This window comes from Littorina saxatilis, linkage group LG5 (genome assembly GCF_037325665.1).
Source record: "Littorina saxatilis isolate snail1 linkage group LG5, US_GU_Lsax_2.0, whole genome shotgun sequence".
Classification (NCBI taxonomy): domain Eukaryota; kingdom Metazoa; phylum Mollusca; class Gastropoda; order Littorinimorpha; family Littorinidae; genus Littorina; species Littorina saxatilis.
The window spans coordinates 37,053,424-37,067,858 of NC_090249.1; the positions used below are offsets into that span (position 1 = coordinate 37,053,424).

The window sequence follows — 14,435 nt, forward strand, 5'->3', positions numbered from 1 at the left end:
GCAGATTGTGTCTGAAACTGATTGCCCCCCCCCCCCCCCCACCCTAACATACTGTGGCCTGTTTGTCAGGTAGTCCATAACCCAGAGGATGGTTGCTGCTGGGACATTCATGCTAAAAAGCTTCTCCGCCATTAAATGAGGCTGTATAGTATTAAAAGCGCTGGAAAAATCAAAGAACATCAAGCGAATGTCTTTTTCAAGTTGTGCGTTTTATATTCTTTATTTTTTTGTGGAAACGTGTACTCAGTCAAAATGACGCTTAACCGTGGGACATCGTAGCCGTAGTGTGTGTGTGTGTGTGTGTGTGTGTGTGTGTGTGTGTGTGCGTGTGTTCAATGGCACCCAGACCTTATCGGAACCACGAAAAGTTGGTGCCTGGTGGTTCATCGTCACCAGCCCTAGTAGTAAAATTGATATTAAAAGTCCTACGGTTTTTTGCCATTAAGGACTTGAGTGTTTGTCAGTCGCCCTTTTATAGCCTCAATTACTAAAAGAGGGACGCACTTCGCGCGCCGAGGCTGTTGTGCACCTCCATTGTAGGCTGGGAGGCCCAATGATGACTCGAATGATCGATATGTTGCACTGCCACTGGCACCCAGGTGACCTGCTATGGTTTATTTTGTCTTGTTGTTATTTTCTTCTCTCTCTCTCTAAACATTTGGAGGGTGTTGAATTTGAGGTTAGTGATGGTGGTGGGACTGAAGGGAGGTGGGGGTGGGGCAATTTTGTTTCTGGAATATTCTAAGGCCGCATCCTTACCATTCCACACACCAAAACCACAACATACGTATACGGACAACGCACTTTTACTTTCGGCGCACCCACACAATGGAATTCTCTCCCCTTTCACATCCGCCACTCTCAGTCACCCCAAGCATTCAAACGAGCACTTAAAACACACCTCTTCAAGAAATACAACCCCTGATTTTGTTTTTCTCAGTCCATCAGTAGGCTACATGTAGTGTATTTGTTGTTTTAGTGATAATGTGATAATGTATATAAACATCTAGGGCTGTTTCCAGTATTGTTGATAACATGTTCTGTTTGATTAAGGGTATTCAGCTGGTATTTCCTTGTTTTCACTACCTATTTTATTCATGTTTTTATTACTTAGTTAGTGGAAGAATGTTTTTGTAATGTATGTTTGATGGTGTATGCTTTTAATTAAGCGTTGTTGACTATGAATGTAGATGTAAATGCTTGTATAACTGTGTTTTAATTTAATTTTAAATGTGTCAAGCGCAAAGAGCATAATTGTAAAGTTATGATGTTGCGCTATATAAATGCTCATTTATTATTATTATTATTATTATTATTATTGAATAACTAAATAGAATTTATATGTCAGGTCGCATGAGGATCAAGTTTGGGGAAATTATAGCGGAAAAATCAACGTTCTCGGGCACATTATTTTATGAGGTTAGCAATTATGTAGAGTCAGTGGAGAAGAAAAAACCCACAGTTCTTTGAATTGAACTTAAACAATGAATTTTTGTGAAATGACCTCATCGGACCTCGAAAAACAAAGGTAGCGGCTTGAATTGTGGGGAGTGACCGGCGGTCCCCGAGGCTGCGGGCTCCGTAACCGACTTGCCGGTTCTCCTAAATAAATAAAGTTCAAAGTTCAAAGTTCCTGCCACGACCTTTTTAATACCGGAACTTCCGGTCATTCATCATCCGGCATCAACTTCCGTCTGTTGACGAAGCCTTCTTGCCAACATGCCGCTTGTCTGACGCCACAAAGAACAGGTAATTTTGAATGTGAGCAAGTCCGGTGCACACGTATTTTTTTCTTGCCTCTTCATTTCTGAGAATTGTGTGTAGCCTGTCTAAACACAATGGCATCAGGTCGGCTGGTTGTAACAACTGTTTGACGGTTGACCAGGGTTGTTTTTGCGCTGCGACTCATTCACCTTCATCATTCTGAGTCTTACTGCTGTTTCTTCACAGTTGACAATGATATAGTGTTCACTGATACACTGTACGAGGAGAGAGAGAGAGAGAGAGAGAGAGAGAGAGAGAGAGAGAGAGAGAGAGAGAGAGAGAGAGAGAGAGAGAGAGAGAGAGAGAGAGAGAGAGAGAGAGAGATTCCCACCAGATTTTCACATCTCACAGGCTGCCATATAGCGGTCCCCAGGGTCAAGCACTGACCGTCATCGCTCTGGTCAGTGGGAATAAAACTCATAGAGTCAATAGACCCTACATCACCGGTGCAGTGAGAATATCAGTTGTCAGTTTAGCAGTACAGAATTTAAAAACAAATTTGTTGGTTTTATTTTTGTTTTTACTTTTGTTTTAGCATGAAATTGAAAGCAGTCTGCCACATAGACTGCTTTTAGTTTTATGTCTGGTCAGCTGTGCCCTCCACAACCTGATTCCTTCACAAATGAATCACCAGAAACAGCCAGCAAGTACCATAATAAAATAGGTAATGATGCATCAGCCCCCTTGAGACTGGGATGGCTAGTTTGGTAGTTGGTGAATTAGAACGAATAAAAGGAAATAGGGAACGTATGTGTACATTTATCAGGTTTTGCCCTGTAATGTATTTTCCTCAGTAAACTAAAATAAATATATCATATAGTAGTTTTGATGGCAAAAGACACAGCCACCACTCGCACTCAGTGACTCACATTCACTTCCCCTGCCATCCAAATGTATACACACTCACTATCACACACACACAATGCTCATGCAGATAGAGATCAAGTTGATGAGGTAAATGAAGAATTCACCAAGCCATTTGCTTAATTGGCAGAGATTCACTTACACGGTATTGTTTCCTGACACAGTGGACAGTAGGTAAGTTGAACCTGGATTCAAAATATATATCGGTCACAATGTCCCAGATGCAAAAATTTGTTTGTATACGTGTTGTTGTTAAAGCTATCAGACATTCCATCCGTCTGGGGTTAGATTCAAAACAATTAATGCATCGAATAAAACAAGTATGCGTAATTCACTAATTGACTGAAGACCTAGGCCTGTGAACAACACTGCTTGCATAAATGAACTTTATGCAGAATATTATGGGCTCAATTGGATGCATTAACTGTAAATTGCTAGAGCGTTGCATTGAAATTTGAATTTGTAGAACTATATTCAGCAACGTGAAAGGCTGTACACAAATAGAGTATATATGTGAAACAAGATATATACTTGACAAAATCTAATTCACTTTGTGCATGCCTTACAGAGCTAAGGCCAAAAAAAAAAATAGGTGTGGTTACGGTAACATAGCCCAAAAAAATAGGGTAGGTAGGTAGGCAATCACTTTTTTTTTTCTTTTAACTTTTTTTTCTAATGTGTACAAATTAAACCTACTTGACAGGGAAATAAGTGTGCGACACGGGCGCTTTCGCTTTCATTGCGTTTTTTGCACTCGGTTTATTTTTTTATTTTTATTTTTTTTTGGACAAATGTAATAAAAAGTTATAGGATCGGCCCCTAAAAATAGGGTAGGTCGGGTTACCGTAACCACACCTATTTTTTTTTTAGGCCTAATATCAGACTGGACTGTAGACGATATATACTCATCATAGAATTAGAAACAGGTTAAACCTATCAGTAGCAATAAGTGTAAGGCTTTATCTTTTGAAGTATTACGAATATGCCTGGTATTCCAATTGATAACAAATGTTTGGGAAATTGTACAATATTCATGACTAGCACAGAATAAATCAAGTCAAAGCAAACTTGCTCAAAGTACAGATGACCAGAGATAGTACAGCAGCTTGGACATTTTCTGGGACAGGTGTGATTATATCTTTATCAGTTTTAGTGTGGTGTTTTGCCAGATTTTTTCCACTTTAACAAAACATCTGGCACAGTGTCTTGATTGCAAACATGCAGTGTTTACATTTCTGTTTTGGTTTTGCCTCTAGCTGGGTCCAGAAAGACAAGGACAACACACAGAGATGCAATAAGCACAATCACTAGAAAGGGAAGGCTTCACAGCACTATCAGTACAGTGTATCACTAAGGGAATTTAGGCTCCACACTCTGTTTACAATGACCAGGTTTTATGAAACAGACATTTTCCGGAAATAACTCAGAATTTTTCTGCAGTCTGGTAGTGGTAGAGTAAGAGTCAATAAGAGCCCCTTTACCTCGGACAAGCTTATCTTAACCCAGAGCATGTTCCACTCTCCCGATGTGCTTTATCCTGCGATCGGGACAAACAACTTACTATGATGTGTATGCTATGCAGCATGCGCTGAATAGTTAATATAATACCTTTTTTTTATTTTTTAAATATAGTCATCGGAGCCACGAATCGTCACCAATAGCTTTCTGATCACTGGAAGTGTTTGCTAAGCATGTGCTTTCCTAAACTAATGTGACCTCAAGTCAAACCCATGTGATCTCAATCAAAACATGTTGTGAGCGATCACTACGTGCCAGCGTTCATTTCCGCAACAAATTGTGATCTCCGATAAACTTGTGATTGCTGATTTTCGAAAGAAAATGGTACCATATTGTGCGCGCTCTACATAACATACACAACAGAGTTAGTTTGTCATCCCGATCGCAGGCTGCTGAAAATCCTGACAGTTATTTTTGAAAATTGTCTATTGTCCTCTAACCACTGGACATATTATTGATCTGTCAGCTTGCAGAGGGTTGTACTTGTAATGACTTTTAATTATTTACTGTGAGGCCTGTCTCCACATGCTAATTGTGAATGTGATTTGGGATAAGGACCAACAGCTGTTTCCCTTTACCACAGTACTGGCTGTTATGTGCTATGCTGCCAGCACTTTCTGATTTAACTGCAGGTGACTTATTTAGCTTAGCCATTGATGGGTGATTACAGGTGACTAAATTAGCTTTGCCATTTATATTGGCAGATTGACTATTGCTAGCTATATATAGAGTGTTCGTAAAACAAAGGCAGCTTAATTGTGGTTTTTTTTTAGCTAATCCAGTCTGTCTGACCATTATTGACCAAAATCTGCAAGTTTGCTACAATGAGATTAGAACTGAGCCTGCAATCATGAAGTATTTGAACAATTATGGTAAATTTAGTGAATCATTAGTGTGTTGTTATCAGGCCTCTGTCTTCAGTCACTGACACATATTTTTGATTGCATTGGTCTGACCCCTGTCTGACCCCTGTCCTTTTAACCTCTGAGTCCCGGGAACAACACTACCAATTGGTTTTTCTTAACTGGTTTGGTTTGAAACCATCTAAAAGGCATCTGAGGCAGTTGTTTCTGTTAAATTCATTAACTGCTGCATGAAATATAGAAAAACTAATAAGAGTCAGAAAAGAAGCTACACAAAAACTTGAAAGTACTTCCCTGTTTCTTCTAGTATTTCTTCCGTTCAACTTCCACAGTCACCTCCCCGGTTTGAAATGAATGTTTGAGGAAGATAGTGATTATTGTTCATCATATTCTTATCTGCATCTGTAATCAGACGAGTACATAAGGATCACTTTGTTTTAACACTGTCAAAAGCCCTCAAAACTAGGTTCTAAAATTAAAAAAGAGGGGTCAGTTTACAGCCAGTTAAGACATTCTGCAGAAACAAGAGGGTCTTACTCTTAGAATAAAAGAGACCAAAGTGCAGGTTCTACTGTTGAATTTTAATCAGAAGAAAAATGTGAACACTGATATATATTAAAGTGGAGTGCATAATGTTACAAGCAGAGTAAGTTGGTAAATAGAGTCCCTATCGTAACTGGAGCATCTTATCAACAAAGATAACCCAGAATATAGCAAGGCTTACTTTTACAAATTACACTAAACATTTGGTGACCGGCATGTGAATGCAGTTTAGTACGTGATAGTCCATCTTCCTGTGTTGCAAAAGTTCACTCATCAAGTAAGTGAGTGCTCAAAATTGATTTTCTAGCTTTTTCCAATTCTTTCTTTCTTCGTTCATGGGCTTAGACTCCCACGTTCACTCATGTTTTTAGCACGAGTGGATTTTTACGTGTATGACCGTTTTTACCCCGCCATTTAGGCAGCATACGCCGATTTCGGGGGATCTTTTTCCAATTGGGAATTGTGTTACCACTTACTTAAACTTGATTGATGGGATGATGGCATTGATTTACCTTTATTGCTGAGTGATAAAGCCCTGTCATTTATGATAAATATCAGATCTGTCATTTGTTTGATTAATGCTCTTTCAGCTCGATCTGTCATTGTTTGTGTATGCTATGCATGCGTATACTAGCTGCTGTTTCTTTGTGCTCCAGCCACTTTTCCTGCAGCATTGCCTAATGTTCAGAGATTGTACACCCTTCAACCTGGGAATAAATGTTAGTAGAGTTTAAAAGGTAGATGGTAATTTTGTCTGTATAAGGAGATAAAAGCTCAGAACCAGAACATGAAAAATCTGAAACAAGCATGGGATATTATCAGGCATGGGAATTGTCCGCCGAAAGGCAAATTTCCGCAGAAAAAGCAAAAGTGTCCGCCGAAAAAATAAATGGGGGAGGCAAAAATGGTTCTACAAACTGAATTTAATGGCAAACTTGAAATTTAGAATGACACCAAATTGCACCAATTGGGTTCTTTGGAGAAAAAAAATCTTGGGGGACATGCCCCCGAACCCCCCTAGCAGGGCTAGGCGCTTCGCGCCGTCGACTTTGCCATTACTTACAAATGTTCAGCCTTTTTTACTTTTTTCAATTCCCATGCCTGATTATGTAAGCATTAACCTAAACAAAACAAACATTGACTTAACGTTTTGTATATATATGCATATTATGCAGTCCTAGATCAGATGCCAGGCCCAGACAGACACTGACTTTTGTTTTGCCAGCTGGATTCTTTTTGGACCATTTTTATAAAACTGAGTGTAATATGAGATATCTGCTTATATTACATGCAGTTCTCTCGGGTAAACAAAACAAATACTGAAGTATCACCACAACAGGATTTTGTTTTACCAGCTGGTCTATCTGTGTTCTTTTTGTTAGCAATTGAAATGGCGCTTCAGATTATTTTTGGATGGGGTATTACTTGCAGTAGAATGCATTTGTTGTTTCCATAAAATGTTTATTCCATTGTAGTTTACTGTCAGAATCAGCTGGACTTTCTTGTGTGCACAGTGTGCTCTGAAGTTATATCTGATTATTGTTCCTAAAGGTAACATTCACAGATACGGTTTGTGGATTTTGTTGCAACTACTACAAGTAATATTTTACACCAACAATTTCAACAACGAGCATAAAAAATAATGTTGTGTATTTTTTCTGTACCTTTTTTTTTTTTTGGGGGGGGGGGGGGGGGATATTGTCTTGATATTAACATTTCCAAAACTTACATTCAGTATAATATGTTCTCAAAGCATTCTGATACTTCTTACAGTATCTGTTTTTGGACTGTGATTTCTTTGTGTATATTGTAAGAGTAAGATTATTTCTTTTTTGCAATGGTTATGCAATTTGACCAACTGTTTTAGTTAACACATTTGGATTTAGTGACACATTGGTTAAGTTTTAATCTTTAAGCTGGGAGAAAGGAAAAAAGGAAAGAAACTTATTGTCGAGCAACAGCAGTGTCTTTTTTTTTTTAGAGCAAAAATGTGAAGTGCGGCGAGGAATGCAGTGTGAGGCGGACAATAAGTTAAGATAATCTTCAGGGCATCTGTCATTGGTGTCTTGAGACATGTTGACAGGTTAATTGTCAAGCGTCTTGACAGAGTATAGATGTTCACAATGGCTTTCATCAAGGGAATGAAAATGTGACAACACTTTGAAGCTGATATGTGTTGACACATGCATTTTATGTAAACTGTAGATTGAACACAAAAGAGTGCTGATGAAGAATTCTCTCTATTACTGTATTTTGACAACAACTGAGTTTTGAGTACAACAACAAAAGAAAAACCCGTCTTTTAAGTGCACAGACAAACAAGCACTAATTATACAGAAAACTTATCTGACAAAATGCTCAGCCACTTGCAAGGAAGACACAAGTGAGGCAATGATTAATGACGGAATGATTCTTGGTGTTGATAATTTAGTTTGCTGCCGACAGATTATATAGTCTAAACGTTTTTATATCACTTCACACAACTTGTTTGTTGGTCTGTGTGTATGTGTTTCAGAGCACAGGTATAAGTGTATGTGTGTGTGTGTGCATGCGTGTATATGCGAGAGAGGGAGAGTGCATTTATGTGTGATACAAAGTAAGTGCATGGGAGAGAGTGTATACATGCAAGTCTTTGTATGTGCATGCGTCTGTGTGCATGTGTTACTGTGTGTGTATGTGCATACATGCTTCTGTGCATTCATTTAACACACAACTTGAATTTCTTTTGTAGACGGGGGGAGATCGAGCCAGCGTTTAAACCTGAGTAGGCCTCAGCAGTAGTGGCAGGAACAGGAAATCGGTGTTATGACCAGGGTTTAGCTGAACGCCACGTCCGTTTGAACCATCCGCCATGGCACGATCAGTGGAGTCAGTGGCTTTTGATGCCACCTATTACCCGGCCGCTGCCATCAGCTGCATCTTTTTCCTCTACCTCTTCAAGTTTCTCAGCCCCTCCCTGTCTGCCAAGATGTCTGAGAGGTACAGTCTGTTGACAGAGGAACAGAAAGTAGACTGGAACACCAGGTGAGCCTTGTATATATGTTTGTCATCCTTACGTACTTGCAGCGCCTTATACGTTGTCATCCGTATGTACTTGCAGCTTTGGTCTGCAGGCTTACAGGAGCTCTGTGAAAACGTTATATCGCTCAGAACGTTTGATTTGAATTAATTAACTAATAACATGATAAGATTGTTTCACTCAGCAGCAGGATGCAGTGTCACTGTTTCTTACACTAGCATCTTGTTTGTGACTTTCTTGTTTGCAAAGTAGCCATGAATACAATAATTCAGTATCCTTTTGGGAAATAGTAAGTCCATTGACGTAAACAGAGTTGTTCTTGTTTGTATTTTCTTTGGTGGTTGTGGGGGGGGGGGGGGTGTGGTGTGGTGGTGGAGGGATGACACAGCTCCTAGTACAATCAAATTGATCTGTAATGACAGCCCAAGGGACCAAACAAAATTGGTAATTATAGCCAAGACTGGTCGCTGTGCAAAGGTGCATTGAAAAACTACTCATTTGGGATCTTTGAGAGCGGTCGTTTTGAGCAGGTGATAGTTTTCGAGAGGTGGTCAGCAGGACAGATCCAACTGTATGGGGTGACAGCTCCTAGAATGATTTTTTTTGGCCTGCAGCAGCTGTTGTTCACAATTACTTAATTAGTTAAATCTGACCTTGTGTGTTACTTTCAAATAAATGGATATTGATGGGGAATTGGGGAATGGGAGCCGAACTTTGCAGATTAATTTCAGGGTAAGGGAATCTGCGTTTTGGATTTTTAAAACAGATGGCAATGAAACTAAGACAGAATTATGTAAAACTAAAACACTATCAAATAACAATGTTGTCTTTTGCAGGGTTTTGTCCACAGTACATGCAACAGTGGTCAGTTCCATGTGTGCCTACTCCCTTATTTATGATGATGAAATTAGCAAAGACCCTATATGGTAAGTTAGAAGTACATTAATTAGAAGTTGTTAACATCCATTGCATGCAGTTGACCTGCTGTGATACAATCGCCCATTGGGTTTTTCCCAAAGCCGATGTTACTAAAATAGAATGGATAATTCTGGGAAATCGTTCACTGGAAATACTCAATAATTATGCAACCCTTTGATAAATTCTATCTTCAATACATCACTCAAAACCTTTGGAACGAATTAAAATGAGTTAAAAAAAAGTTTGAAAATTAAAAAAAAAGTGAAAAATTTAAAAAAAAGTTTGAAAAATGTTCTTGGCTGCTAAGAGATTTTGAACCCAAGACCACCAAGGAAAAAACAGAAAAAGTCCTTAATTGGGAGGTGCCCTGTCATGATGCAGTTTAACTGCAGTTTAATTTTGATGTGAATGCTGTTCTGTCTATGCAATATAATTCTGTCTCAGGTGGGATTCCCCGGCAGTAAGAACAAGCTGTGCAATAGTAGTTGGCTACATGGCGTCTGGTGAGACACTTTTCACATCATTTGTTCATCCTATATTCATTATATTCATTTTGTTGTATGATGGTGCTAAAGATTGAATGTGATTTGTATGGGTACAAGGTAAAGTAACAGACTCGCACACTGGAGTACACATACCTGTTAATGTTCGGAGATCCTTTCAACCAAGCGTCTGTCTCAATCTTACAGATTTCCTCTTTCTGTTCACTGCCCGTGTCTGCATATACCCATAGTGACCATCATGATCAAGTTTTATTGGGGTGTATGTGTATATATATGTATTCATGTCTGTGTATCTGTTTTTAGATGATACAGTATGGGTGTGTGCATCACAGTGGTTTTTTGCATCTGTACATGTGTGTATTTGACATTGATTTTTGTTTCAGATTTAGTCATCATGACAATACACTATAAACAGATTGGAGAGGTGTTTTACTTTTTCCACCATGGAGCCTCAATGTATGCTTATTACTATGTCATGGTAAGAGATTATGCTATTCACTTGTTTTTAATATTGATATATGACTCAAAGACTCCTTATAAAAGGATTGAACAGAACTCTGTTTTTTTCTTTTTTAGCAAGCTAAATTTGTTGTTATCACTTCTTCGTTGATTTGAATCCTTTTAATTCAAACTTCCTTGTTCGTTTCTTCTTCTTTGTTTCTTCTTCTTCCTCGTTTTCAATTTCAACTAAAGCTGGGCTTTAACTTAAAGCATGGATGAGGATTTTGTAAACAAATTTGAAGATGAAATAATTTCAAGCCTTAAGTTTTGCTTTAGATAAGCTTATTACTACTGTTGCAAGATTCTGTTTTCAGATAGTGTTTTTTCGTCTTTCTTGGTAATATGTTCTTTCATAGATTTTTCTAAAGTTCTGTGAAAAATACAGTGTTTTTCCCAGACAATACAGTGGAACCCCCCTTTTAAGACCTCCAAAAATCTGAGAAAATCAGGTCTTATAAAGGAGGGAGTCTTAAAATGGGGGTAATTTTACAGAGGTTAAGAACAAAAAGTCTAAGAAAACAGGGTCTTAAAAGGGAGGAAGTCTTGAATAGGGGGGTCTTAAAAGGGGGGTTCCACTGTAACTCGGGTCGACCTGGATTGAAAATATGTATTGGTTCAAGTGTTCTGGCTACACACAAATTGTTCTGTGAGAAGACGTCCTAGATTGTCAAAACTATCGTATGGTCGACCGGCCAGGGGTCATAACAATGGGTCAAATAAAAAAAGGATGCGTCAATAACCGAAGGCCAAGGTCTGAGAACAACACTGAAAAATTGTTACTGCGATCAGCTTTTTAGTTTAATATTAATGAATTGTTCTTTTTATCTCTACCCTAGAGGTAGAGTAACCAGACACCGAAAACTCTTGGTAATGATGCTTGAAAGTATATATATTCACGGGTATATATTGAATGCCTTTTGTTTGTTTAAATTACAATTCTGTGTTGTGTGTTTCAGACCTATGGGGTGTTACCATATTTTGCAAACTACCGCCTCGTGGCAGAATTTTCAACTCCATTTGTAAATCAAAGGTGAGCTTATTTATAATTCTATATTACCGTATTTTCAGGACAATAAGGCGCTTCGTTATAAGGGCGTTATAAAGGGCGCAGCCCCCACTTACAGTAAAATTTAAAAAAATCCACACTTCCGGTGTATTGGGTGCACAACAAAGGAAGAATACGGAGTGGAAATATTTTTGCTCCATTGAGATCAAAGACATGTGCATTGTAATAGCTGGCTGGCCTGGTGACCTCGGGTCAATGACCCATACTTGTCTGTCGAGACCAGCTGCCTGTCATGTTGAGGTCCCCAGTTGTTGGTATTTGTAGGAGTGTCATATACCCCTTCTAGATTGCAACAGGAGATGTCACATTAAAAGAAGTTTTGGGAAAGGCAAGTAATGAGGTAAATCTTGGGTCTAGTACAATAAAACCTGAAGGAGAGATTCTGAAAGCAAAGGGTGATTGAAGGCTTATTGTCTCTTTTTATCACGTTTGGTTTCAGATGGTTTCTGGCAGTGCTGGGATACGACAAGAAAAGCTCCATCTTCGTTGCTAACGGAATCGCCATGGCTGTGACATTTTTCGCCGTTCGCATTGCTGTGATGCCGCCGTACTGGCTAAAAGTGTACAGTGTGTATGGCACAGAACCTTTTAACCGCCTGGGACATATCCAGATGGTGCTTGTGATAACCTGCGCAGTTTTAGACATAATCAACCTCTTCTGGTTCTACAAAATCTACGCTGGTGCTCGCCGCGTCCTCACAATATTTCTCAGCAAAGGAGGGGGAGAAGGGCTAGGAGTGAGTGGGGGAACCAAAGAAAAAGAGAAAGAAGCGCCAGCATTGAAAACAGAGTGATACGTCTACTTCCAACATTTTGGTGGGCTGAATGTATTCTTGTCTCGTTTGTGGGTGTGAATGTGGATTTTAGAGGACTTTGATGCTTATGTGTGAAGTCATTTTGTCAGTGGAATCTGTGCTGTTTACTCTTTGTACATATGATGCCATAATATTTGATAATCAGAGAAACAGGTCGACACATGGTCCTATATTCCGCTGTTGCAGAAAAACCCACAATAACAATTAACACAGATCAGGTTTAGAAAAAAGTGGATAATGGAGTGATAGTTAACTACAATAAAAGACAACCAAAGTAAAACAAAGTGTGGACATTTTGGAACAGTTCTCTACAATGTAGAGCGGCTGATGATCCTTTTTTTGTATGAAGTAAAGTGGAAATCAAGTAGTCTTTCAAAGATGTTCCTCTGTTGTGAAGAAGTCAAAAACTCAACAAGAGAATGAAAAACAAGGAGCAAAACGATGAAGAATTAAGGAGTCTGTGACCGACAAAATCAAATTATCCTCGCTCATCTTTGATTTTTTACTTTTTGTTTGAACTTTCTTTTTATAATACTCGGGCCTCAACTCAGCTATCATTTGTTGCAGGGATGTTGCTACAAATTCATACCTATAGGACAAATGTCCTGAGTTCTTCAGCATCAATAGGACATTTGACCGCTTTCAGAAAGTGTAATAGGACATTATGAATTTGCGCCAAACAGCTTATAACACATTCCATGGAATTGTTCCAAAGTCATGCGCCCACACACACACGCACACACACACACCCACGTGCACGCGCTGTAGAACACACACATAATATAGTAAATACATCAACACAGTGTGCGTATAATGTTGCCGTATTTGTTTAGTTTCAAAGAAACCACAAAAAAGAAACCAACATGAACAACTTCAGAGCTCGTACTTTGATTAAATACTGCATGATTTGGATAAAAGTTGACAAACAAAATGATCGGTTTGATCTAATGCTGATCTTTTGCAGGCTTTAGTTTTTTTTCAGCGGCATAATTCAGTGCTTCGTCTCGTATCGAAAACAAAAGCAGACTACAAATTTAGTCAGTTGGAGTTGTCTCCCGTACTCCTGTAGCATGCACTGATCTAAAAAGAATCCACTATTTTTAGATCAGTGCGCTGCACCGAGACGGTTATACCCAAACGGCGCATACCGCAAACGGTTCGGGAATTCCCGACAAAAGAAAAGATCCGCACGCGGCACTGACAACTTTTAGAAGATTTGTATCTTGAAATGAAAATTAACGAATATCGCGCTGTCCGAAGGAATGGAGTACATATTGGACAATGACCACGCTCAGGCTAAAACGATAGGACATCTGACCGACATGCGGCAATGTGAATCGGACATTTGGGGATTTTCATCGTTATATGTCCGATGTCCGACGCCTAACGACATCCCTGTTGTTGTTGCATTTATACTACTGGATACTACTTAACTTTTGTGTGTGTTGAGAGAACTAAACTGAGAAAGCTGGACATTCTTGCAAAGAACATTGTGAAAAGCAAGAGCATTATGACTTCTTCAGTCAGAATAGCATTTGCTCAATTTGAATTTGATGGATTAGAAATGTGTATTGTCATTGTGAGAGTTGTCTGTGTAAGGGATCACTTTTTACTGCATATCAGAATGAGAATGTTCTTACCATTTTATTTTGGTTGTAATTGTCACTGATAAAGATTGTTGTCACATTGTTTTTATCATGTAAACCTGTGAAAAGTTCAGTAAAGATTAATCTCCTTACGGGGAGTAATGCGTAAAATACATATGATTGCTACTAGATGTTGTTTTTGACTCACCTGAGTAATCTGTGAGTCTTAGTACTGAGCAGTGTCCGACCATAGGGATGGCCGGCTTGCTGACTGGCCGGTCGTGGACACAAAATTAACATTGAGGTTATCTCAAATGTTTTCAAAGCTAGAACTTAAATTTTGCACACTTCTAGGGTGTAATAACCTCCCGACATGACCCTAGTTTAGTTGACCTTGTCACATTTTTGGGTAACAGCGGGGTCATGTTCGATTTATCAACAAAAACATTTGACGTTATTCTGGGGGGGGGGGGGG

General features: G+C 39.0%; 1 protein-coding gene across 1 annotated transcript; it reads left to right on the top strand.

The window, feature by feature from the left end:
- Positions 1-1,677: 1,677 nt before the first annotated feature.
- LOC138967027 (TLC domain-containing protein 4-B-like) lies at positions 1,678-14,435 on the top strand. The gene is made up of 7 exons (XM_070339483.1): positions 1,678-1,749; positions 8,284-8,576; positions 9,408-9,497; positions 9,934-9,992; positions 10,376-10,470; positions 11,450-11,523; positions 11,999-14,435. Exons 2-7 carry the CDS (start codon positions 8,404-8,406, stop codon positions 12,351-12,353), a joined length of 846 nt encoding a protein of 281 aa, XP_070195584.1. The 5' UTR covers positions 1,678-1,749; positions 8,284-8,403; the 3' UTR covers positions 12,354-14,435.